The 27,234-nt window shown below is 39.3% G+C and overlaps 2 protein-coding genes and 1 long non-coding RNA gene across 11 annotated transcripts in view; 1 reads left to right on the forward strand and 2 right to left on the reverse strand.

Annotated features, from left to right (window-relative positions):
* NAP1L4 (nucleosome assembly protein 1 like 4) overlaps window positions 1-830 on the reverse strand; it is a 41,625-nt gene extending 40,795 nt beyond the window's left edge. For 2 of the 8 annotated variants that reach the window (XR_010918439.1, XR_010918438.1), the window contains exon 1: window positions 735-827. Coding sequence is in view for 3 of the 8 variants with exons in the window: in XM_067540620.1 (XP_067396721.1) it covers window positions 735-770 (36 nt within the window). In the remaining 5 variants the exon portion in view is untranslated. Of the gene's footprint in view, window positions 1-130; window positions 154-669 lie in introns of those variants that run through there. The other 6 variants (XM_067540622.1, XM_067540620.1, XM_067540625.1 and 3 more) reach the window with 6 other exon arrangements.
* A 203-nt stretch (window positions 831-1,033) lies between these two features.
* On the forward strand, window positions 1,034-2,674 carry LOC137147984 (uncharacterized). Its single transcript, XR_010918408.1, has 2 exons — window positions 1,034-1,280; window positions 2,506-2,674. It is a non-coding gene; the product is annotated as an uncharacterized lncRNA (long non-coding RNA).
* An 8,836-nt stretch (window positions 2,675-11,510) lies between these two features.
* The window catches only part of CARS1 (cysteinyl-tRNA synthetase 1), a 51,150-nt gene continuing 35,426 nt past the window's right edge, over window positions 11,511-27,234 (reverse strand). For both annotated transcript variants that reach the window (XM_067540626.1, XM_067540627.1), the window contains 6 exons: window positions 24,259-24,340; window positions 15,915-15,995; window positions 15,478-15,545; window positions 13,975-14,034; window positions 12,451-12,534; window positions 11,511-11,727 (listed from right to left, as the gene is read on the reverse strand). In XM_067540626.1, the coding sequence (XP_067396727.1) occupies window positions 11,593-11,727; window positions 12,451-12,534; window positions 13,975-14,034; window positions 15,478-15,545; window positions 15,915-15,995; window positions 24,259-24,340 (510 nt within the window). In that variant the 3' untranslated portion in view covers window positions 11,511-11,592. The remainder of the gene's footprint in view (window positions 11,728-12,450; window positions 12,535-13,974; window positions 14,035-15,477; window positions 15,546-15,914; window positions 15,996-24,258; window positions 24,341-27,234) is intronic.

Below are 27,234 nucleotides of genomic sequence, written 5' to 3' on the forward strand. Positions count from 1 at the left end.
ATAAGTCAACGTGACTTGTATAATTTAGCTGTCTTCTCCTTTCCCAGTGTCTCTATACTTGTTCCTCTGCCCTTCCACTCGTGGAATGTCTCAAAACAAAGCCCATCCCGCTTGAGAGTATGAAACGCACCTAGCCACTTAGTGGGTAGTAAGACTCTGCGCCTCACTCTCTCAGCACGGCTGCAGTGTGCAAATGGGGAAGGAGAGTGGAAGAAGTGAACCCCCTGGTCCAGGGGCCCCCAGAGACGAGACGGGGTAGCAGAGAGACGAGACCATACCTCCCTGTCGGGGAGCAGAGCGGAGGTACGCGAGCCCTCGGCCCAGGCCTACGATCACTGAGGCGCTCCCCACCACATCCGCCCCGCGAAACCTAACTTTCCCCGGCCCAGCGAAAGCCGCTTCACTCCAGCCGCCCCATGACGCCCGCCCGCCCGCCGGGCTGGGTCCGCCCCACTGCCGCGGGGAGCCCACGCCGATCACGGAGCCCCACCCCAGGCCAGGCAGGCGGCCGCCGCCGCCGCCGCCCCCCCCCGAGGCTCCAACCGCAAACAAGGCCCCCAGCCCAGGCACGGGCCTTCCGCATCTAACGCTCCCCACTGTCTCTCGCGCACGCGGCTGCAGCCTGGGAAGGACGAGGAGCCCGGCCCAGCCCCCCCAGCCCTTACCTACCCGGGCCCCGCGTCTCCTCACGCCCCCCCCACCAGCGCTCAGGCTCCTCTCACAGGCAGACTCACTCGGGCTGCGCCGCCGCCAAGAAGGCCGCTTCCCATTGGGCGACGCTCAGGCAACCCGCAGAGCAAAGCCCACCTCGATTGGCTCGTTAGGAGTCACGGCCACGGCTCTGCACGCGGGCCATGTTGACTATCCGGCGGAGTGGCGCTTAGCCAATCATGTCGCGAGGGCGGCTCGGTTTGGGGGGGGGGGGAGGGGAGAGAGAGAGAAAGGGGGAAGGGATAAGTGCGCGCGCGCGCCCGCCCACCCGGATAAAAGGGCGGTGCGCTGGAGCGGGAGCTTTACGGCTGAGTCTAAGCACGCGGGTGGAGGAGACTGTCACGTCTGGGACCTGGGTATTTAAAGGGACAGACACGAGGAAATGATACGGGGATGCTTAGTGGCTGTGACACGTTGAAGCCAGCTCCAGCAGCTTCTCTGCTGTGGGTGTTTGTCTTTAAAGCGCCAGCCTTGCAGTCCTGTGGGGAGCCTGAGACTCAGCTAAGCACACTTCCATCCCTCAGGATTTCAGGGGGTGACCGCTGAGGGCGCAGGAAGACCCAGGCAAAGTGAGGCCCCACAGGTGTTATGTCTAAGGTCCTCACTGATGTTTGTGGCCTGACCCTGCATCTTCAGTAGCTGGAGTCAGACTGAGGGGCTATGACTTCTGAATCTCTTCTGAGCATGCACTTGCCTAGCCCCCTGGGTTGTCTGGAGTGTAGGCAGTTCCTTCTCTTGCACTTCTCAGGTTAACTACAGCCTGGGGCCTGCACACAGAAGTGCTCCTGTTGTATAGACCTGAGGAGTGTGAAACCTCTTTTGATACCGTTCTAGGAAAAATACAAGAGTATAATGACTCAGTAGGATTTAGTTATGATGTAATAAGTTACTCCTGCTAGTGGCCCTGATCCTACAAGGAGTGCCCCATATGCAGTGCCGCAGTTGGAGTGCATAAACTTCTGTGGGGTTATGTGAATAAAAGCCTGCAGGATCCAGTGCATACAATGTATTTAAAATGTGGACATCTACTTGTTTTTAGTGCAATTTTAATGCATTTAAATGATGCATTATTCTCTAACTATCAAGCCAAGTGTTAAAACATAACCTTAAACAAATGGACACTTGCCTTTTGCTACACTGCTTAAATGTGTACTACCTTAAAGATAGATGGGAAGGATAATGGGTAAGGCAGGATATCTTGGTTCTTTTGCTGGCTCTGTTGCCGATTTCCTGTGTGATCATGGGAAATTCACTAAGGGGCTGCCTGTCAGAAGTGTTGATGATCCACAGCATTAGTTTAAGTGAAGGGGAGCAATGGCCTGAACGTGGGCTCTAAATTTGAGTGTCAAGTTTTGAACAGTTTGGGCCTGCTTTTCACAGGTGTGGAGCACCTATATCTTCTATTGGTTTCATCAGTAACTGTCAGTGTCAGCACTTCTGAAAATCAGCCCTTCGGCATCTAAAAATTTAACACTCAAAATTAAAGGCCATGTTTGAAAATGTTTGCCTTAACTTTTCTCTGCTTATCTGTACAATAGGAATGATGTCTACTTACTTTCCAGAGGTGTTCTGAGGTCTACCTTTTATTTATTAATCATTTGTGCTTTGAAATTCTTTGATGAAAAGTGCTATAGAAGTGCAGAGTACAACCAACCATTTTCTGCTTTACTGCAAAACAAAATCCCACAAACCCATTATTATTTTGGTGCCTTATCATGTCAATAGTGTAGTTAAACTTAGTAACAACAGAAATTGCTTTTAAAACAACCTTATTGTCTTCTCTTATTGGGGTAGGAGAGAGGCTGAAGCCATGTTAAACTGTGAAGGCACAAGAGGATATACCAACCTATCTTCCGCAGGCCATGAGATAAGAGCCTGAATGTCAAGTGCAATGGAAGCCCTATTGGACTGTAGTTAGAGAGAGGCCAAGCCATGCCTTTATACACTTGAAACATAGGCACGATCTGATTGGCTGTGCCCTCCCTGCGCCCCAACTATTTCTCAGAGGTGGACAAGCCAAGGTGGAAGGAACTTTTTGTTGGGGCAACAGGGGCAGAGCAGGCGAACAGCAGCACCTGACCTGGAAACTGTGGGAAATGGGAGAGGAGATGATTTGGGACATATAATTAAAAAAAAAAAAAAAAAAAAAAAACCCAAAAAACAGACAACTAATAAAACATGCTCCTTTGGTATTGCTTATCTTGGTTTTCCTTCTTGACTGTTTAGCTAGGAGGCTCTTCAGAGCAGAGGCTGTATGTATTGTACAGCATTTATCATAATGGGGATTCTGACTCGGGTTCTTGGGTGTTATTAGGATATAAATGTTCAACAATGTTTTAATATCAGGATAATGCTTTTCATCCATAAATCTGAAAATGCTTTACAAAAGGAAATGTCATTTATCTCAGCTTTGCAGATGGGGAAACTGAGGCAAGGAACTGGAACATTACTGGAAGAATACCAGCTTTTCTCTTGAAACTGGCTTATGGGAACATTTGTTAGATGTTGAAGGGAAAAACAAAAGAATACATCGGCCCTAGCTACAAATTGTGCCAGTAAAGATATGCACTATGACTTTATTTCATAATCAAGGACAGACAAAGGCAGGCAGTGTACCCAAGGTGATCATACATAGGGCTAGGAGTTATGATTTCTGAGATGTGATCTCAGCTCTGTCATTGGTGCTCACTCTGTTTTAGGCAAGCCACTTACACTTACATTTTCAAAAGTGACTAGTGACTGTGTGCTTCAGCATTTAGGTGTTCAACTTAAAACATCTTATTTGGGCCCAATATTCAGAAAGTGGTGAGCTCCCAGCCTCTGAAAAGGAATCTTCTTTAAGGTGTATCTAGGTGGGCACTCAGAATCACAAGTCACTTTTGAAAATTTAAGCCTCAAGCTTTTTGTGCCTATTTCCCAATCTGTAAAAATAGGTATGATTCTTTCCTGTTGTGAATTAATTGGCTCATGTTTGTACAATGCTTTGCAAGCATCAAGTGTTAAAAGTAGTCGTTGTATTAAGGAACACACATGGAACAGTGCAGTTTTAGCTTTACAGGAATCATTTAAGAATTTATAGTAACCCTTCACTGTGTGACAAAAAATATTTAACCCTTAAACATCTATGGGCCTCTCACTGGGCACTTCTTTTACAGAAATAATCTTTCTGATTAAAGCCTGAGGTTTTAGTAATTAAACTCCAGAGTCAGTTACCACATAATATAATTACTGATTAAATAGGTATCCTGGATGAATTCAGTTACTCTAGGGATTTAAAGATACAGCAATAATTGATGAAACTACATTTACATTATTAATACTCTACTTAGGGAATGAGGCTAATGAGGAAATTAAATTGCAAGAACTGAACTACTGCATTAATCCTGTAAACTTGGGTTCACAAACTGTTAGGTTTCATGGGCCAGAATAAGGAGAATTCGGTTTAACATGGACACAGTCAGTAGGATATGTAGCACTTGCTTACATCTTTTTCTTCCTGTTCATCCAAACTAACCCCTTTCCAGCCACCGACAAGTTTATGGCCCTAATTCTCTTCCCACTTTCACTGGCTTTACTTCAGGGTAATTCCATTCATGTCAGTTGACATACTCTCAGTTCTCACTGGCATAAGTAGATATAGAATGAGGCCACATGTTTCTCTGACTCCCAGCAAAATTTCTGATACAGTACTGCAGAGAAAAGAGGATCTGAAGAGGTCTCAAGACGTTCATATATTCCAATTTGAAATTTCTGTTCAATTTTATGACTCAGGACTAGATTGTTATGGCTGTTATTCATAAAAGCCCTAGAGAAGTCTCTCCAATACTCTAATAGCATTTTTCAAACACATTTTTTAATTGCAGATCTTGTTCCATTGAAGTCAATAGGAGTTTTACCATGTAAGCTTTAATTGAGTTCAGAATCGGGCTGTTTATTTCTATTTCAATAACATCTCTGTTGCAATTATTCAGATTTTGTTTTAATGTTGCATTCTTCATGGAAAGAACGCATTTGATGGTTGTGCAAAGGTATAATTATCACTGAAGCTGTTACTCCTGTAAATACTACTACTGCTCCTTTAAATTACACAGGCTGTGGACAATCTGTGTAACAACCAAAGTATTGAGAATACCAGAATCTTGGAATACTTGTTCTCTCTTCTACAGATGTTAAATAAACTATTACATTTCAAGTACTTTGTCTCCTTGGGTTTTTTAGTCCTTTTCCTCAGGTTGAGACCCTATGATATGTGAACTATTGTACTAGCAGCTCCCTAACCTTTTGTAACGTGGCAGATTCTAGGACCCTGCATGGGAAGCAGGGCCCTTCCTTTGAGTCATCTTGGATAAACGTTTTGCAGTCACATTGGGTCTGGATCAGCTGTATCCAATTTAAGTATATAAGAGAGGTTGGAGCACATTTTGACTCAGAAGGGAGAGTGGTCCAGGAGGGAAACACTAGCAACAGCCACGCTGAGAGGGAAAGCTCAGGCTGAGTCTTGTTTTGTTTCAGTTATTAATAAAGCCAAAATCTAGGAAACTGTTAAGTTTGGATTTTGAATACTGTATGTATACTCTGTTTGGAGAAAAGTGCCAGTAACACTACCTGCTTTCAATCAACTACATTAACACAGTCCCAGACATTTGAACTCAGTTTTATTAGGTTAACAATATTCAGGATCTAGCAATAAATAAATCAAACATTTTACTTGGCTTCTTGCGTGTGCACTTTGGTCATCACTAAGTCAAGAGTCATGCTAATAAATGGTTAATGGGCCAGCTCTGTATCAGGCTAACTTCACACACATACCAAATGGCAGTGATGAACCTGAAGCAATGATATATATGATACCCATTCTAACATTGTTTTTGACACATTGTACTTTTGTGCTTTAAAAAATTCTAAAACTATTAAAATTATACTGGAAAAACCCCTTCTAAAATCATCTAGTAGTAGACTCCATCACAAGAAAAATATGGACAGAAAAGAAGGTAAATAAGGAGCTAAGTGGTCCTATTACAAAAACAGTTAAGAGTAGTTAAAAAAATGAGCAGGGAGAGGTTGAGTGGGGAGCCCTATGAAAAAGGCACACTTGTCTGCTTATGAGATGTAGCTGTGGGAGCCCTAAGAGGTTGGTATAAATAGCCATCAGAACATGGATCATGGAGGAGGTCTTGAATGTAAGCAGGGCCCAGTTTGTTCAACTTAAGGACAACCTAAAGAATACAGGCTTGGGGCAATATGACCATGGTTGCACACACTGTAAGCAAATTTACTCTTGCATTCTGAACAAGCTGCAAGTGATGGAAATACTTTGCTGTGACCTGTTGCGAGGGAATTACAATACTCAGTCCTCTAAGTTGCAATGATGGGTGTTGCTTTTGAGAGGTCAACAGGGGAGAAAAGCACAGCCTGAGCAAATTGTTCAAGTGAAACACACTGCTACCATGTATGGCTTTCAACTTTCCACAGAACAGGTGTGATCCAAATGACTTCCACAATGCATTAACTTTACTCATTACCTATAAACAAGTCCCCTCCATAGCGGTATAAGCTTTATAGGATGTACTTCTTTATCCAACAACTTCTACTCAGTAGAAAGACCCTTTTCATCCAAAGCCCTGTGAAGACGTAACTTTGACATACCTAGCTGGCAATATCATCTGAGCATTTCTCCATGGCTGAAAGTGAACTTGAACAATCCACAGAGTAAGAGAGATACAATTGTGTTGATGCTATTTTAGTCCATATTTAGAAATGATCTTGAGTTACATGGATTACAGGATAGCGTGAGGGAGGCTGAATTTCCAATTTTTTGCAGCACATGTCCACTGTTACTGATTAATTCCATATTCTAGGAATGCCTTGTACTATAGAAGGGCAGTTCCAGACATATCAGCAATAGCCCTTAGTTACTGTTACAATAGCTTATGCATGGTCCATTATGTCAGATTTTGCTGAGATGCTCTATGTGACTGGCTGCTGTCTATAACCAGCATATCATTCATGCTGCAACAAAATTATTCTCTACCAAACAAGGCGATGCCCCCTAGGCCATCATCATATGGTCACTGCTTGTGACGGGTGCTGGTTTTTACAGGGTTCCAGCAGCAATGGCAGAAGCCCAGCAAGGGAGCTGGTTTTGTGTGTTCCCACCAGAGAAAGATGAATCCGGACAGGTGCGTTGCCTGTCAAATGTTAAACGGAGCAGTGGGTTCCCTTAAATTTATTCTATCATACGTAAATAAGCATGACAAGAGACACCTTGTCATGCATTGCTAGACAGCTTGCTGAGAAACCTATTGTCCTTGTAACAGTGTACACTGAAACTTATATGCTCTAAAAACATTACCCCTTTAAAATTATTTATGAACACATTTTATGTTCCTGTGTCCAGTTGCTCACCAAATGGCAGTAACTTGGAGGGTTTTAATACTCACTGAGGTGACAGTGCTTTAATTAAACAATATTATATGCTTCCCTCCCCCCCTGCTTCCTGTTAGACATAGGGCAGTTTGCTAAGTTAATGGTTTTCCTGGGGGATATTATCTATTTAAATTTTCTATTTATGATGTCCATGCTGCAGCTTCTCTTTTATTAAGGTCACCTGACTTTGAAGTAGCTGTGTTTTAACATATACCCCGCTGTTGCAATATAGATTATCACCAGACCCCAAAGACAGGATTTTTAGAAGTGTCTAGTGATTGAGGGGTACACAACTTGAAATTTGCATTCTCAGCATGCTACATTCTCAACCTTTGAAAATCAGGCTCCTTTAAGATGTCTTAGGTTGAGCACTCAAAAATTGAGACACCTAATCACTAGTCACTTTTTAACATCTCGTTTTAGTTATAGAATTCACATAAGATGGAACCCGGGACTGAAATTAAACCATATAGATTGTCTTTAAAGACTCGTTCATCTGTTCAGAATTTGCAGTGTTTAACAGTTAGTGAAAATCCATCTTAACCATGAAAAGAATTCAAGATACAAAAAAAAAAAAATCATTCAAAACTGGGTATTACCAGGAGCACTGACAGCAATAAAGGTTCACTTTATAAAATCAACAAGATCTGTGTGTGTGTGTGTCAATGAGAAGTATTAAAAAAAATTATCAAAATTAGTGGCACCTGGCTTTTTTTTTTTTTTTTCTTAAACCTTAGATGAGGGGCCATACATTGTTCATAAATTCATCTATTTTGCCATTGTATTTTTGAAACGGTTAGACCAAAAATTAAATTAAAAAAAAATTACTATAAAATGTGCCTAACCCTTTTCTTTGAGTGAGATGGTAACCAAAGACATCTCAAAGTCAATACCCAGAGTTCATTTATTTCTTCTGGTTGCCAAATCACATTCATTAACAAGAGCAGTAGAATCCACTTAAAGTGACACCTTCAGGGATTGCCAGGGAATAAATACTATGCTGTCCATTTCAATGACACACCTCGTTTTGAGAAGTCTGGTTAAACAGCATATTTGTAATCCTACCTGCAGCATTTGATGTTTGCTAACAAATTTCCTTTTGTCTGGTCATCAGTTCATGCCACTTTCTTGCAATTTTATGGTTGCTAAAAGAATCGTAGTTGCTTTTTGAATTATTTTGTAATTTGATTTGTTGCAAAGAGGGCTAAACAGAATAACCTAGCAACATATTCCCATGAGCCCTTGCTAATCAAGGTGATTTGACACACTTTTCCACTGAGTCCAATCCCCTAATACTTATTTGGGTGAGGCCTGTTTACTTTCTAATATGAAACAATATTTCCTGTTTATAATACTTATGAATCAAAGTTAAAACATTTAACAGCTGTTACTTTGCAAGAGTAGCTGTCAGTTAGTTGTGTGTATTTAATTAACTATTACCTTTAGTAAAAATTACTCACAGGACCATCAATTTACATGCTTTACAGCATCAGAAACATTCCCAGCCTAAGAAAGACATGACCCAAAAAAAAAAAAAAAAATTATAAGGGCAAAACAGAGTTCAGGAGTCTGTGGGGCTTAGGCATTTCTAAAAGAAGTGGATTTTAAGGAAAGACATGGAAGGTGAGGAAGGAGATTGTTCCAAGCACAGGAAGAGTGAAAAATTAAACTTAAAATAAAAGGTTGGTGGACTAAGAGGATTGGGATGCATAGCATGAGAATAGGGGAAAATGAGTAGAGATATTGGGGACAGAGAGATTACACAGGGCACTGAAGGTAAATTTGAAGAGGTTATATGGGATGAAGTTAAGAACAGGAAGCCAGTTAAGGATCTGATCCCCATGCAAAACAGTAGGAAGACTCCATCTGACTTCAGTAGGCTTTTGGATCAGGTCCTATGGGAATTCAGGGCTAGGAATGCTGTTTTCACACTGGTAGGAGAGCAACATGACCAGCAGCAGCAGGGTTTGAATCTACTGAGGGAAAGAGATGAAGCAAGGATGTCTGAGAGGAGAACGTTCAGAGTATTCTGGAAACAACCAAATTAGTTATTAATAAAAATTGAGAAGGGAAGCAGTAAAAAAGGATTTAGAAGGAAAAACAAAATGCTGATCTTTGGAGAGAATTAGTTTGAGATGGTGGCAGGACATAATTGTTAAAACCACTGGAGTGGTTAAGGTCACTAAGAGCATAAAGAGAAGAGAGGACAGAACTCTGAAAGAGACACTATGCTAAAGGAGTCCTCAGAAAGGTAGAATGAAAACCAAAAGATCAGAAGTAGGGAAATGGATCAACAGTTTGCCCTAATTTAGTGTGCTCTGGAGTATGTGCTAATAAGCACTAGCCCTATTTCTCATATATGCTAGTTATAATTCTGTAGCAAGTTATTTGAAATAGTGGTAATAACTTCAGAATTTAGACCCTGATTCAGAAAAGCACTTCAGCAAGGACTTACCTTTAAGTACATGCTTAAATTCAGAGACTTTAGTTAGGGAAATATTTCAGTAGCAGTTGTGCTTAAGAAAGGACTGCAGGATCTGGCTAAAGTATTTGCTTGTATAAAATAAATAAAGTAGAAAGACAACAATATCTTGAAGACATCAGTACTTTCCATTACACCCAATACAGATGACAGACAGGATATTGGTGATGATCTAGAATTGTATTAAAAAGCCCTCACTAACAAGAGGATAAATTTGCAATTTTAGGCCAGAGAGTAGTTTGTTCACCACCTCTTTTGACTAATGCTCTACAATTTAACAGAATGATCTGCACATTAATTAGAAATGGATAATAAACTCAAGAAATGAACTAAATACAAATGAGTACTGTTAAATACTTACTTTTTGTCCCCATCAGCTTTCTATATCTTGGCTTTCTCTTAACTTAACATGTCAAAAATACATCCCCCCCCCCTCCCCCCACACACACACACAATCCCCCCTGGAATAAAAATTGAATAATCAGAAGGCAGAAGAAAACCTTTGTAAACCACATTTCATAAAGGTAGTTGTAAAACAGAGTTCTAAGCTGCATGGTTTTGGTTTGCAGAAAGAATTTGTATACCCCACTGCCCCTCCCTAATAAATATGGCTTCAGTCATAAATTCCATGGAATTTGGACAAGAAATTGTTAGGTGTTTTTAAAACACCAGAAATTTTGCCCTGATTCCTAATAAGATACATATTGATAGTATAAGAGGTCATAGCTCTTAAAGATGTGGCAGAAACATGGCTTAATGATTACAGCATAGATTAGGAAACAGGCTAGCTGTGTTGCTGACTCATTGACACCTTAGGCAAGTCACTTAACCTCCCTATTCTTTTTTTCCCCCGTCTGTATAATGGAAATAATACCTTGTGGGATTTCACTAACTAAAGGTGCTGTGTCCCATAAAAGATATCTGTTAAGTTATACAGGACTCTCTCTGCAGAAATAATGTGGTCACAATGCAGATACATTTGTTTCCTATTCCTGGGCTTGGCTAATTTTAAAAAACTGTCTTTAGTACAAGAGTGCATAACTACAGTCCCAGGAGCAGACCAGACAGTGAATTGTAAAATTCACAATTTCTCCCTTGCTCCAGGGAGATAGAGAGTTACTTCACCTTTTTATGTGGAGCACCTTTGTTCCTCTGGCCACAGGGGCAGGTGGCGGCGGGCGGGGAGAAGAAAGGAGGAGCAGCCTTCTTCCCACTCTTTGTTGTACATTCTCTCCCCACCCACAGTTCAGAGCAGATGATTAGTCCCTGGACTCATCCTCATGACTGAAGTCACAAACTGAGCAGGGCCAAGCAGGGAGGAGCCTTATTGCCCTGTTTGGCCAAGTGAGTGCTGCAACAGTTCAGTTCTATAGCAATGTCTGTTAGTTTATACTACAGATTTATTTGTGTGTGTATATTTGGGGTTTTGAATAACAGAAACAGAAGCATCCTAGCTGAACTCTTTATGGTACTTCCTGCCTATGTAATATCATTGAAATCATTTGAGAAATATTTATGATTCTTACTGTGGGACAAATTGATCAGCTTTGCTGTAGGTCTCATTAAGTTCTACTTGTTGTGACATTAACTATTCCAAAGCACAAGCTACACTGGATGTTAAGTTGGCTAAAGATCGACATGCATGAGAAATTACCTAGGGACCTGAAGAGGCAATAATGAACAAGAAACGTCTGTAGATTTGCTGACTGAACACTTCTATTTGGGAAGACACTGCTCAATCTATAATGATTGTGAAACACAAACATCTTACAGGGTCTTTTTAATTTTAATAATAAAATTTTATTGACACCCTAAACCAGATGATATATTAATCCATGTAAACAAGTATTTTTAGCTTGCCCACAGTAGAACATGTAAACACAATACGAGCATCAATATATGCTCTTTATTGTTCCAATAATAACCCAGCTCTCGCCTTTATTTTAAAAGAGAAGAATGTCCTGGTTTTGTTCTCAATTTGCAGTTCCATTCTGAACCATTTGTAGATATTCTTTGTACAGTTTTTCTTGTGCTTCATAAAGTTTCTTCAGTTTCTTCAGTTGTCCTTTGCTGAGTTCTTTGCCTTCTCTATCATGCGTAGGAAATCCCTGGAATATTAAGAACATTAATATCTTACAAATTTTCATCCAGATACTTTGTTTGCCTTTAGTCAATCTGATGAATTTGTGATGGGGTTTTATTCTTTCTTTCTCCCAGAATCATGCATTACTGATAGAAGGGAGTAACAGCATAATGTATGTTGTCTTAGCTCTGGCCCTGCAGCTGTTAGTCAGAAAAGTTACCTTTCCCAAATAGCACCTGCCTTCACTCTCCAAGGGAATGGACAGAGAGAACCTGTTAGCATGGTCCAATGGCGCGGTGCAGCCAGGAAGGTGGGGCACAGTGGGAAGAGGTAAACTATCTCCATGCAAATGGTCCTGGTCTCCCAGAGATGCCTCAAGCTACCAGTTTAGGGGTGGGAAGAGTGGGGAGACAGGATGTGGGTGTAATCTTTGTTTCCCAACAGGAAATTTCTGCAACGGAATCGTTAAGATTTCTACCCCCAAAGTCAGAGAAGTCTTGCCCAGTAGCAGGATCCTCAGGGAGACAAAGAAATGTTATGAAAACCCCCTAAAAGTTATGGCTCTTACACACACACTTATGGATGACATCAATGTTATACAATTCAGTGAACATGTATGAGCGTAAACCTGCTCCCATCTAATTAATTGGCAACACCCTATTGATGTCAATGGGGATATGATTAGGCACTTGAGTCAGTTATGAAGTTCTTATTTTTCAATTTGCATAAAATTCCCCATAATTCTTACATTTTCATCAAAGTTGGAGTATTTGTCAAGCTCCGATTTAAACATTGCATGTGGTGGAATCTTCATCTTTGCCAATTTCGCTGCCTGCAATATAAAATATTCATTACAACTTTACAGTGAATTGGCATCCTAACAAATTACACTGTCACTTGTCCTTGTCTGAAAAGCTGTCCCTGGGTGTACGTGATTTGATGCACAAAACATCTAAATTGCATATGAAGGAGCACTCACATCACACTCGTCCATTATGTGGAGAGTGATGGCCATCTCTATATGAATCTTTAACATATCTGTCTGAGGGAATAAGAAATTAATGTACTATTTTGTTGAAACAGTTAATCAGCTAGGATCCAATTAAGACCTCCCTCCCCCCCTCCCCAAAAAAAACCCACCCAAAAGAAATGTGCTGTTTCCCCCTTGCAACAGTTCAGAATAACCAGCTTATGTGCTACGAAGCCACATGTACTTTTTGTTTATTTGAGCCCTTGTTGTATTTTAGGTACAAACATAAAAAGTAAGCTATTTGGCTATGAGCTCATTGCAGATGTTTCCCTATGCCCAAGCAGAAATCTCATTGATTTGAATAGGGCTCAATGCAGGTCATAGCAGGATCGGGGCCCAAAATAACTGAACCATGTTAAAGGAAAATCAAACTTTTGTTGTATTGGAAATGGTGGCCCTGAAGATCATTAAAAGCAATTTATGCCTACTGAAGTGAAGTCATGAACAATTTTAAAACTAATGGAAAAACCTGCTTGGAGATTCATGAAAGGGTGACATTCTATTCACAGACAATTTTCCTTATAGATCACACTTTCCTGTATTTCATTACTAGGGCATTTGCATGGAAATAGGATCTTTGTTCCATAAGAGTCCATCTGCTCCTGGTGCTTATTCCTCACCTGATGTCTTACGTCTTTGCGCTATTTACAGTTAGATGCTGTGGAGAGGAATGCGACTTCACAGAGTATTAGACTTCAGGTGACGCCTAATTACCAGGAACAGATGGACTCTTAAGGAGAAAGATGCTGTTTTCATGCATATCTATACAGTAATAAAAAGAGAAAGAAAATATAAACATGACAAGCAGAAAGCCTCTCTAAGTGAAATATTTCTTAATTGCCTGAGCTCTAAAACTGCTGTGCATGCTGTATCCTACTCACCACTATGCACTAAAAAATGTGCTACAAGATATTTTAAGAAGCACCTACCATCTCTGTTCACATTTTGTGGTACATTTTCAAAAGAGTGGCCACCTTTTTATGGTGCCATCAGAGTCCTGAACATCTAAGTGACCTAAATTGTAGGCACAAATAATTGTGAGCAAAAAATTGCCCTTTCCTCACCCCATTGATTTCCACTCAAAAAAAAAAAAAAAAAAAAAAAAGGAGGGCCTGCTGAGTCTGCACTGAAATTTGGCCCACAATGTATTCTTGCCTGCATAAGAATATTGCCATTAACACATTTCTTTAAAAAACATAATGCCCACTTTAATGTAAATTAAAAAGATACTTGAAGATTTACCTCCTGTTCTTGTTTTTTCCTAGCTGCTTCTTCTTTCTTTCTTTTTTTCTCCTCTTCAATCTATGAAAAGTCAATTTGAAAAACAGCATTAATCAATCAAAATTAAACCATTGCATTAAATTATTTTCTATTAGTGTAGCCAACTAGCTCTAAGTTTTAGGTATTTGATTATAGGCAAAGCTGGTAAAGCTATCTATAATTATGGTTGCTCAACACATCCATTATAAGACCCTGCTTTCAGTTGCTTATGCCTTTGCCAAACTTTAACTCTTCACACTGAAATTTTCCCTGCCTGGTGTCTGCCGCAGCCTAAATATTTTTGGAAGTTTCAGCAGAAGTGTTTCAGCCATTGCTGAGAGAGAGATTAAGGATCAAATACATTATTTGGCCCACATTAAATAATTCTTACAACTGTGAAGCTCTAGTGCTCCATGCTTCGAAAAAAGGATTTGAAATTTGGCAGGAGGGTTATCTTTGTATCAGGGGATGAGCCTTTTGCTATTGCCATGGAAAGGTGTCCAAATTTGGCCAAGTTATGAACCTCTGAAAAGTCTCAGTTTACACATGCTGAGACTTGTTAGTTTGGCACCTAAATTCTCCAAAGAGTCTTTCAGGACTGAGCATGCTTCAGCAGGGGAATTGTAGTCTGGGCAAGTAGCTCCGTCCACAGAAATAAATGAGGGCACAAAGCACCTGAACTGCAACTCCCATGAGGCACTGTGACAATGAAAATTTTGGCTGAACATTTTCAGTTTCTGATTTTTTGCCAAAGAGTCTAAATTTCCATGGAAAACACCCGACATGTCCCAACCAGCTCTAATAAGTATGACTCCAAATGATGGAATTGCAATTTCCCCCACTTTATTTAAAAACCTACACGTTATACATGAAAAAATACATCAGAAGACTATTAAGATTGCAAAGTTAGGAAATACCAGAATTAAGGTTCCTGTGCAGCGTTAATTCCACCCCTTTGTGGGTATGCATCATGATTCAGTCTTTAATTACATGATCGCATGCTATTTTTTCAACAGGACCCCTGCCTTATTCAGTGCTATATTAATGAATACATAGCAATTTCATTCTGTTTTTATCAGCAGAGGTCAAATTAGTACAGTCTAACTATATGGAAATATTTGCCTTTGCTTTGTATTGACAAATATGTCAGAATAAATCACTCACAGGAATTATTCTGCTAGGGAGACAAAAGCATAAATAAACTATACCCAGCACATAATTGTATAAAGCCTTTTGAAACTTGAAAAGATATTAAAATCTCCCATAACATTCTTTCAAGCAGTTCTCATATTCTTTTCTCAAGTGCCACTTGAGTTTTGCTATCAGTCTGTGTGTGCTATTTTCCATTTTGTTTGTGTGCCATTTCTCTCATAAATCAGCGAGGAAATATGTAATATCAATAAGTATGTGTGTTTTACTTTACTTGAGCAAAATAATATAATACACAAACTAGTTTAACATAAAATAATTAAAATAATGTAAAACCTTTTTCTTTTCTTCTCTTTCTTTTAATAAGGTCTCCCTATCCACCAATTTGACCACAGTTGGAAGTCCTAGAGAAACAACGAAGAAAAAGAAATGCATAGCAGGTTCTAACACTTGCATGTCTGGTATCACAAACGTTTCTTGAAACATATCCTGCAGTAGTATTTTCAAATTAAGCTACTAAGTTAAATGCAAATACCACCAAATGACCGTTCAGAAATGGCTGAGGAGCTAAGTACCATACCCAAAGCTTCAAACATACATTTTATTTGCATGCTTTTAAATGTTTAAAAACTAAATCTGTTAAAGCTCTGTGCATTCAGTAAGTTTGACAAGGATTCCTGATTATTCTTGATCACACTGACATTTTTCAATATCTTATGAAATAAATACACCAATTTTAAAAACAACTATAATTTACAAACACAGACTACTACCTTCATGATCTTCAAATCGAACTCCAAGCTCAGGAAGTATGTCATCTCGAAGAGCATCACTCAGCTGCAGTACTTCAGTTACTACAATGCACAGAAAAATTAAAAGTTTTGATAGATTTAAAATGAAAATTTACTTCTCTTCCACTCTATGTAGTTTTTTAATGCAGGTAGAAAATTACTACAGTTAGACCAATTTCTTTTCTCTGTTGTTGTTGTTGTTATTGTTTCTTAGATGATAGATGTTTTAAGTAAGGTTAGAAGTTCTTCCTTCCTCTGGCTCAGTGTAATCTCTTGAACCTGTCCTGCATAACAGAGAAGCATGTTTCTTCTAGATGGAACTGGAATTTGTCACCTCTTCCCAAAATGCTGCCACTACTTCAGAAAACCAACAAGATAACTCAGCTACTTAGAGGTCCAGGAGTCCCGCAGTTGCTGTTAAACAGACATTTAATCACGTGGCATTACAATGCATGATTTTTAATCCTAAACACAATTCCTTATCTAAGCATTTTAAGAAAATATTTCGTGAGTTTAGCCTTTTGTACCTTTTTAATTTGTCTCTTAAAATTACTTAAGCATGCTATTCATGACTTTTTCACCATTCCATACAACAAATGAAAAATTGCAACTTTGGTGTCTGACTACTGCCTATAAGAATTACGAACATAGGAATTGCCATACCATACCAGATTCAAGGTCCTCCTAGTCCATCATACGGTCTCAAAAACTGGCCAAAACCAGACTCTTCAGAGGAAGGTGCAAGAATCCCACAGTAGGCAGTTGTGGGAAAATCTGCCTCCACACATAAGGTCTCATCCAGGTCTCTAATAGTTAAAGACTGACAAGCTCTGAAGCATGAAGTCTATATTACTTTCAAAATGTTATTAATTATGACGACTCTAGATATTCTTGATATCCATATAATTGTTCAGTCCCTTTTGGAATCTTGCTAAATTGCTGGCCTCAATAACTTCTTATGGCAATGAGTTCTACAGTCTAATTATTCATTGTGTGAAAAAAATAATCCTTTTATTAGTTTTCAAAAGTTTTTGCCACTTTTTAAGTTCATTGAATGTCCCCTTACTCTTGAATTCTGAGACAGGGAAGAGATGCTCCCAATCCACTTTCTCTATACCTTTCAGCATTGCACATACTTTGATCATGTCTCCTCGTGTTTCCTTTCTCACTAAAATTATCAAAACCATTTCTTCCTTCACTTCATTACATAGTTAAGTAATTTTGTAAAAGTGGAGCTATAATTTGAATATTTTATAAGCAAAAAGCTAGAGTCACTGTTTTTGCCAGCTACATCTAATTGTTTATCTTCCAGAATATCAATAAGTATAATTAAAAATCACTGCAAGTTACATTAAAAAAAAGGATGTCATGACTGCAAGTCTCTTTCACAGAAAGCCAACTCAACTACAAGTGGGTGAAACAGGATATATCTTGCTTAAATGTTTGATACTTAAATGTTTGATACCATTATTTGTAGTGCCTCAAAGCCCCCATCAAGGATCAGGGACCACTGTACTAGGTGCAGCATACATGCAATAAAAAGACTAAACCAGTCCCAAAGAGTTTATATTCTACATTAATGACATGATGCAACAAGGTGGATGAAACAAATATGCAGTTGGGGAGGGAAGGATAAGTTAACATGAATAAATGCTGTAAAGACTTGAAGCTCACCCCCTATCAGTTGATCATGTCAGTCAGGGAAAATAATTTAACATGCTTTAGTTTTAATTAAAGAGATTTTTAATAAAGAAATTGTAATTGCTGGAGCTTGAAATAACATTTTCGTTCAACTGTATTTTGAATCTCCAGCCCCGCATAATCAAAAATATATATTAAGACTCCTCTGAGGTCTGCTTCCAAGTGCCTTAGATCCCTCCTCTAAACCTTGCTGAGGAATCTTACAGTTGACGGGGAAGAGAGATTTAAAGATAGGCAGCCTAATGTTTAATATTGATTCACTAATTCAGATAAGCTTTTAGCAAATCTTTATTGACATTTTGTTTCGAACACAATGTTTTGGAGGCTAGATTAAAGCATATTTTTGCTGACTGGATTGCCTGAGTTTTAGTTTCGGCTTGCAAAGCAGGGAAGTGCAATTACTGCTGAAAGAAACCAGAACTGACAAGAAAGAATGGGACTACACAGAGCTTTATTTTAGCTTTTTATATATTAAAAAGATTTAGCTATTAAATGCCTTTGCCCATTATCTCTGTTTCCTATCTACAATCTCTTTCAGGCTGATTGTTAAATGAATGAAAACGTTGCCTTATTTCATGGTAGCATTTGTTAGTAGTTCTATTTCCTATATTGAATTACTGTTTCAGAACTTCTCACAGCAATGTTCCCTAATGCAGCATTTCCTAACTTGGATGGCACCATCCTAGGCCTTGTCTACATTAGAAAATTTTGTCAACAAAAGTTTTGCCGGCATACAGCCACTGCTGTAATTAAATCGCTGTTGCCTATCTTCACTGTCTACTTCTGTCCGTGGAGTGCATTCACACTATCGGCTCTTTTGTCGACAAAGTGAGCAGTGCACCGCGGGTAGCTATCCCACTGTGTAACTGCATGCAGCGTGATTTGGGAAGGTTTGCAATGCCTCATGAAACAGGCACAGTATCACATGATGAAGGTTTCTGAATTCCATCTTTCTATGGGCATCCTACTGGTTTGACAGCTGCTTTTAAACTGCCCTATCAGCCAACCTGACACTGCTAAACACAAATACAAGAAGCCCACAGAAGTGGGGGGAGGCGGGAGGGTGAGTGAGTGAGGGGGACGGACGGACGGACAGACGGACAGACACACACACACACACACACTTTAAGTTCAGACAACAGCAGCTGGAAGCAACCAATCCCAAGGCAGAAGCTGCTTCACAGACAGCTCATAGCTGGCATCCCTCATTCCCCTACCCCTCTCAGCAGAGATGGGTCCGGTACACCCACTGGGAGAGGGACACAGCCCCCACCTTCCTCCCAGGCTCTGCATGGCACATCAGGTGTTACACCCCTCTCCTGTAGTTTAGGGCAGGCAGGCAGAACTGAATTTGCTGCGCTGTGGAGTGAACTCCACAGTGAGTTAACTTTACAACTTCCTGGGGCTTTGAAAGGGGAGGGGCAGAGGCAGATGGCTGCAGGACAGCCAAGCTCAAACTGTTTACCAGAGCGGCACTCACGATGGCATGCTGTGATAATCGGGAGGCTATTTTCAGTGATATAACCTAAGGGCAGTGTCTATATGTGCTTTTTCGCAAACACTTTGGCAAAAAAGGCTCTATGCCTCTTGTCTAGGTGATTTTGTTTTGTCGACAAAACAGGGCAGTTTTGTCAACAAAAGGGTCATTGCAGTGTGTACACTAGGATTGTTTTGTCGACAAAAGACCAGGCCCTAGTCTATGATGGTGTGGGGCAGGACAAGAAAGTTAAAGGCAGTGGGAAAAGCTGTACCCTCCCTGGAGCCACTTGACTGCTCTTTGTGAGTTTAGTGCTGTGATTAATGCCCTATGCAATACTTGAAACCTCCCTGGCTCCTGTGATGTGTGGTCCCTAATAAAAATAGCCACAGGAATAGGTTGTGTACAGTGCTATAGGTATTGGAAGCAGCTTGTCACACCAGGCATTGAGTTTGTCTCTGCGCTCGTAACACAGCTCAGCTGCAAAATCAGGTCTTGCAGCAACACAAAACTATCAAAAGATGTCTCCTCTCCCAATTAGCTTGTAGCCTGCTGGTGAGTGGCAGAACAAGTTGGGAGGGAAAAATACACTAAAAGCTTTCCCAAGGAAAAAAGTACTTCTTACAATTTTATTCATTTTTAAAGAAAAGGACAAGACAAGAAAGGAAAGGACTAGAGAGAGCTGAGAAGAGAAAGTGGACAGTATTGAGAACAGACACAGCAGCTTTGCCGGGACATGGCATGAGCGTATGTAGGGAGGTGCCAATCCACCTACCTGTTGCTGGAGGGTTTCTAACAAGAGAAATTAGGAACCACTGCCCTTCTGAATCACATCTATCCCACCTACAGGACAGTGAAGAAGCTATTTTCTTGTATCTTCTCAATATCTCACATTTTCAAAGCTGTGATACATAAAGGCATTGGCCATTTCTATGGAAAATTATCCTTCCCAGAGGACTTTTCTGTTCATTATTCATTTCACTCTAGCCTTCTCCAAGTCAGCCACTTGCAGAAGCACTGATTGATTTTAGGAGAATGTGATTTAACTGAATTGGAAAATGGCCAGGACAGCATGGCTAACATCTCTTTTCTTGCAGAAGTGCCATTGGATGTTAATGGCCACAAGTGATCAGGGTCTCAGAATTAAAAATAGATACCGCTCAAAGGACATAAGTAAAGAGAGAGAGAAAAAAACTACAGGTATTTACTCAGAAACAAAAAAAAGTGACGAAAAGAGGAAATACATTGGTTACTTGAGAAGCAGCAGTAGTTCACACAACACCAAGAGGAAGTACAGACATTAGAGCTCCTGGATGTATTTATGTTGCTGGCAATCCAAATGATTATCCTTGTTTGAGTCATAGTAAGCATTTTCTCCTAAAGGAGGCTAATTGTGACAAGCTTACTTGAGTCAATTTAGATCATGAGTTAATAAGTAAATTCTTCCCCCCAGTAAATTGTTCTCGAACCCATGTTTCAGTAGGTTCAATATACTGAACAACACTTCCAAGTAATTCTTCGTAGATATGTTGTATAAGAAACAGTAACATTTGATGATAACTCTCAATATTTTGCACATACCAGGGGAAATCTTCAATATCCATTATGAGGCTGAGATACGGGAATCAACATAGCTAATTGGGCTAAAGTAAGCTATTATTTTATTGGGTCTATTTTCTTCTATTATTCCCTGGCATATGTAGGTGCAGATGCACACCTCCTCACTGTTTAAATTACTAAATGTAGAGTCCTTGCCTTTGCATGATGTTATGAACCTGTATCTCGTCTGTTCTTTGCTTGAGGAGTTAGAATCAATCCTGCCCTTTGTGTGCATATGAAAATTTTCCATTTTAAAAAGAACTATTTACTTTAGTCTGCAGTCTATCTGCAGTGAATTATTTTTCTTTATCCTGGGTAGGTGGGCAGAGCAGGCCAAATTAATCGTTGCTGTAAGTCTAAAAAATTCAACGAGTGAAACCAGGGATCAGTTTAGCTCATTTTCTGTTAACACTGAAAGGTGTTGATGAGTCTAGGTGAATGTCTCCTGCATGGAATTAATGATACATCTATTGAGTGTATAATAAAAACAGTGTGTGCTTGAGTTATAAATATTTACCAGTCTGAACCTATGAATAATTAAATATAAGAAGCAGGAGAAATCCTTCAGGGTAGAGGAGAATGAGGAATTTATACATGAGAAATTCATAATTTATAAGAGGATGTTATCAACTGGTGCCTGTAGAAGTGTCAGCATAGTGGCTCCATGCACTACTTTAGGGCTGAACTGTGCCAATTCTCTGCTTTCAGCACCAACAGCAAAAGGCTTTAACAGACAGTGTGAAGTGGGGTGGGAAACTTGTTTACAGATCTCAGTTACACCAACTGTAAGTTGTTACTCTCACTGAAGAGAGATGCTACCCACAGAAGCGAATGGATAGAAAAAACAGATTTGGTGCTGTCTCAGTGACATAGCTCATGTGCACATTGTTGATTAGGAGTGAACCAGCTGCCAGGCAACAGTCCTATGGGAACCTGTGGATGCCCCTAGCCCATTCTTCACATCTGCTGTGAACTTCAAGGTAATTGGTTTCAGACGCCAAACAGAACTGGGGCCAAGAACTGGTAAAATAAATTTTGGGGAGGAGGGTTAATTCATAAGGCACCCGGAAAGACTAAGGAGCAATATACATTATAGCCAATAGTGAAGATAGAGAATGCACAGTAAGAAGGATGGAGGCATATTTCTACTTTCAGTCTATCTGATATATTAGGAAAATGGAGTAGATTCTCCCAATTCTGTTCTGGCTCTGAATAGGGAGAGACCCACTATCTCATAACACTTGATACCAAGTGAAGGAGACAGATTTCAGTAATGGAAGACTTTACAGTAAAGATAATAGACTTGCGGGGATCCAACAAATAAGAATGAAGTTAGAAATAGGGGACAAGCAAAAAGAGTCAATGGTATTTGAAAACATTTGAATAAATGTTTAGCTTTAATAGAAAATTATTCTCTAGCATTACTAACCCCTGTGATAGATCAGCAAATCTGCTATAATGTGTTTGCTTTAAAAGGCAGAGACATAGGAACTTTGCAGTTGCTCAAGTACTAAAACTAAAAATAAAGGCACATGATGTGAAGTTACTTGACACAATGGAATGAGTTAAAAACCCATCACGTTTCCTGGAAACTATGAAAAGCATTTTATTTAGAGTCATTTCTGCCCACTGTACAGCTAGCAAACACCCTGTGTATTTTTCTTTCCCCATGTATCATCATCAATAAAAACATTCACAGGTTAATCAACACTCCACTAAGAATGAATAATGCAGGTCTCACATTCAGATGTCTGCTAGTCTTGTGAAATGGATAAAGACTTTTATTCACATGATATTTGAATGTCCTATAATTAAGGCCATCCTGGTTGAAGATATTTTATTCAATAAATGTTTGAATATACACTTTTTTATAGCTCCCTCCGGTCTTCTTGCAAGATTCCCAGATTACACGTGCCTGGGTTGTAGAATGCTTTGTGAATTGCCTTACTGACCAAAACAAAACAAAAAACAAAAAACAAAAAAACAAAACACAAAACCAAAAAAGTTACATCTATATTTATAGTTAGTTTTATAAAACTAAGACTCATACCTATTAATGTAAGCCTCTAGGTGAATTTACAAAATTAGAACACAATTATTCATATTTAACATCCTGCCAGCAACTGGCTATTTAAAAAAAAGACGCTCCCTTAATTTACAACAACCTCAATTAAAAAAAAAAAAAAAAGAAGCATAAACTCAGAGGCAATATTTGCAGCCCCTAATGAGAACCATTTTAAAAGATCTAACAACACTTCCCAGCAACCTATTTCATGCCCTATACGGTTAGCAAATCTGAGTTCTGTTGGACCAACGGGGTAAATGAATTCCAGAACTGGGTTTCTTCTCCTGAGAATATACTACCAGCAGCCCCATGATATTCGAACCTCACAACTGTTAGAGTGTGAATCAGCTGACCTCAACTGCGGGGGTTTTTTTTGCATAAGAAAAAATAAAATTTATTTATGTTTTAAATAGTAAAAAGCACTCAATCTTATATTCTGAACTAAGATCTGTAATTAAAAAAAATCAAAATTAAAATATATAAAAGTTGAAACCAGTAAGACAACTAGGTCAGCATAAGTTTGTACATTATATCTGAATGATCACATTATTGAGAGCATTTTTGTGGTTGTAAGATTCTGTTTGTTCTGGCTAATAAGATTCAGTACGGTAACAGAATTAGAATTCAGATTCCTTGCTAGCTATTATCAATCCAAGCCATTTTTTTTTTTTTTAAATAAAAGTAAATATTTCCTATTTTGCCTTCAAGAATCTCTCTCAATCATGAAATTAGTTTAAAGAAAATCAGGATCAAATATACATTGAAGATGCATAAAAACCCATGAGGATTGGTAGGCAAAACAAAAAAATCCATTAGGAGCTCATCAACAACTGAAAGCAAAGAGAGATTAATAGAACAGTACTCGTAACACAACACAGCTCTGCTGCCAACACGCAAAACAGCATCAAAGTTTCTAAGGAAAAGAAAAAAGTCCACAACAAACTTCCTGATGAATACTCCAAAGAGAAAAAAATACTATCTAGGGATCTGCAATACAGACTATGCTATCAAACCAAAAAGAAACAACAACTTGTTTGCAGTCAAACTGGTTGGTGGATCCAATAAAAGGAACAATTACAATTTATACTTTTTAGAGTGGGTAAGGCTTCAGAACAGAGATCATATCTTCTTCTTTGCAACCACCTAACACACTGTGGGCACGACAGGAAACAGAAAATACATACTACTCCTGCATCCCCTCCCAATGATATGAAATTTTTAATACTTTAACAACTGGTTAAAATGAACATACCTAGATGCATCAGAAAAAGATCATCATAATTGAAAGGATACCTGGCAAAGATTTAAAGATTCAAACTAACACCGGTTTACTTTTGTATACACATGTACAAATAGATAAATATGCTGCTTTTATTCTCAAAGCAGACACACTATTTATGTAAATCAGATAATCAAAAAACAACATTTCATTTTTTTCTCCCCTATCTTGAAAACAGAACAATGTTTGAAAAGTTAATCCTTACCTTTCTTTTCTCTAGCAATTTGTCGCACTCCTTCTCTGAACTCAGACAACACTTGTAGGTATGGCATCACTGTTGACTCAAGCTGTAGAACAAAATATTTCTATGATTAGTTAATAATTTAGATTCAAACCATTTTCCTTAAAACTGTTTCATATCTATGCACATATGGGGCCAAATATTGCCCTATTCTTCTCTAGAGCTAAAAACGGATATAGGGCAGAAGCTAACCCTTCAGGCCAGATCTTCAACAGGTGTAAACTGTCATAGCTCCACTGACTTCAATAGAGCTATGACAATTTATAAACAACTGAGGAACTGCACTTCATGTTTAACATTCTGTATGATTTAGGTTACATTACTTGTAAGAGATACACACAAGGTTTATTATACACTTGGGCTGGAGTCTTATTCAGACATTAGGTTACCAGTACAGAATTTATTTCCTTTCAGTGTGTCTCCAAGGAGAGAGAGATGATGTGCATCATTAGGCTCTGCTATGGCAAGAAAGCAATATTAAATGAACTCAGAAAATACTACTTGTGAAAACCACAGGAAAACTCATGCTCGCAAGGCTAGTGAAGAACCAGTGCTTTGTCCAGGGAACAGGGGCTGTTTACACAATAGCATTACACCTGAGCAGTTCTCTAGAAATCCCAAGTGCAGAAGCCAAGAGTTTAAGAGAATTATCCTGAATGTTTCAGTTCTTAAAGGGTAGGAGAAGGGAGACAAAAATGTGAACACATTTATTTTCCATGATATGTTTTCCATCCAAATGTTTCTCCCATCTATTAAACCTTTTGTAGCCCTGTATATAAAGGAAGAGGTTTGCTGTGTAACTTCGGATGTGTGGTGCGCCCTTTACCCAGCCCCTATGTTTGAGTCTGATCAACTTAGCATAGCTTTGCTGTATGGCAAATAAATGAATCTAACTGATGAGACTGTAGGTGAACTGAGTTCTTGGAACCAAGTGGAAGAGGTCTTGGGGGAACCCCAACACCTTTGTGTCAGGGCTCCTATCCCAATTAAAAGGCCATATTCCATTAAGCACTGAAAACGCCTACGTGAAATATGTTGATGGGCTCAGTCCAGATCCTGATGAACAAGAATTCACACCACAAAAACCACTATCACAACAGCTGGCAGTCTCAGCAGAAAGACCAAGAATGGTGCAAGCCATGGAGAATGAACAACACTCTTGTTCCCACTATCTTCTTCTCACTGAAGGTAGCTTAAGGCACATAAGCAGGGTGGCATGGGGATCCTTGTACAGCCACTGCTTTTGCTGTATTCTCTTCTGTGGATACAGAAGGAAGAGTTTGGTTTCCAGAGTAGTGAACCTGGCAACAGCACTAAATTAACTTGAAAACCTAAGTCTTGTAGAATCTGGGTTTTTCAGACTGCAAAGTGGCAGGGGTGGATTTTGAATGAATTACTGAACCAGACTGGGTTAGCACTGGACATATACTAGTCAATATTTTTCAAGTTTTCAAACAAAAACTATACCTTTGTAGAAAGAATGCCAGTTTCAGATTTACTTAACCCCTCATGTCCAGTAATAGACAAGAAGACTGTGGGCCTGAACAAAAGTCCACTGAAATCAATAGAAAGATTCCCAGTGGCTTCAACAGGCTATGGATCAAGTCCCAAATGAAGTAACTTTGGATATTCAGCTGGATAACTTTGCTAAGAAGAAAATAAAAGCTAACCAACACCCCCCCCCCCCCCCCCCCAAAAAAAACAAAAACAAAACAAAAAAAACCTCGAAGGGATGCTGCCGAAAGATTCAAGAAAAGTAGCAAATGTAAGGAGGACACTGTCAAAATGCTTTTCAATTAGATATCTTTCTACTATACATCTTACAATCAAATTACTAGTAATATCATGGAGGCAGGAAATGAAAGTCTATTTCTTTAAAAAACAAGCTACAGGCTTGTTCATGTGTGCTTGGCTGCGGACATTCATGTTTCATATTTAAAATCATCAGCGTTTGTTTTACGAAAAGAAGAGTTATAAAGAATGACGTGACTTTACAAATAGATGTTAAAGCCCCCTCCAAGTTCAGCTCATTTTGATGCCTACTAACCTTGGCAATACTTCTTTTAACAGTGAAAGGCTTTGTTTGTTGTTCTGCACTAATACCAGTCCTCCTGCAAGGCACATTTGCTCTAAGCACTGCAAGGACTGTTTAAAAAATAAGTTTTTAATCTCGTCCACGAGAGATTAGTAACAAGGTCCTGGCTATTCTGCTGGAATTTGAGATAACGGTGTATGGTAATTCTGAACTGAATTAGAAATCCAATATTTATGAATTCTGATATGAAACAGTACCATTTTCTTCACACAGCCCTCTATTACAGCCCTGGAAAAGAGACAAAGGTACAGAACTCCTAGTAAATGTTTATTTAGTCCACTGCTATAGTGGGCACTCAATACTACAGGAATGGGGACCATATAAATACCTAGACAGACAGAAATGAAGTCTGGGTCTTTATTCATCTGCCTTTTTTTTTTCTTGGTGAGTTATAATAGGCTGGGTAATTTTCTTTTGTTATTCTATACAAAGATAGAATATTCAGTGAATGTTTTCACTGATATTCTTTAGGGAAGGGGGAGAAAACAGAAAATACCTTTCTAAATATACTTCACTTAAATCTGAATGGTCTCCTGTGACAAAGTTTTGAACTATTGGCATCAGATGTCATGCTAAAGGAAAAACACTTGAAAGATACAGTGCCATTTGTCACATTGGATTTTGCTCCTTGAACAGAGACCGCAATCATTGGCCTCCCCTCACGCTGGAGTGTTACTCTCCTATTCCCCCCCATAGATTGCTCCTACATGGCAGCATTCCCTAAGAGGTGCATCCAATACCTCCTTGCAGCAGCATTGCTGGATGAACAGAACAAGAACAAGAACAGAACAAGGCTGCCTTTAGAAGCTGCTCCTTTAACTATCCACTATAGGTTACAAAAAGAT

This window comes from Emydura macquarii, unplaced genomic scaffold, assembly GCF_026122565.2.
Source record: "Emydura macquarii macquarii isolate MOO-44397 ecotype Brisbane River unplaced genomic scaffold, CSIRO-AGI_Emac_v2 contig_587, whole genome shotgun sequence".
Taxonomy (NCBI): domain Eukaryota; kingdom Metazoa; phylum Chordata; order Testudines; family Chelidae; genus Emydura; species Emydura macquarii.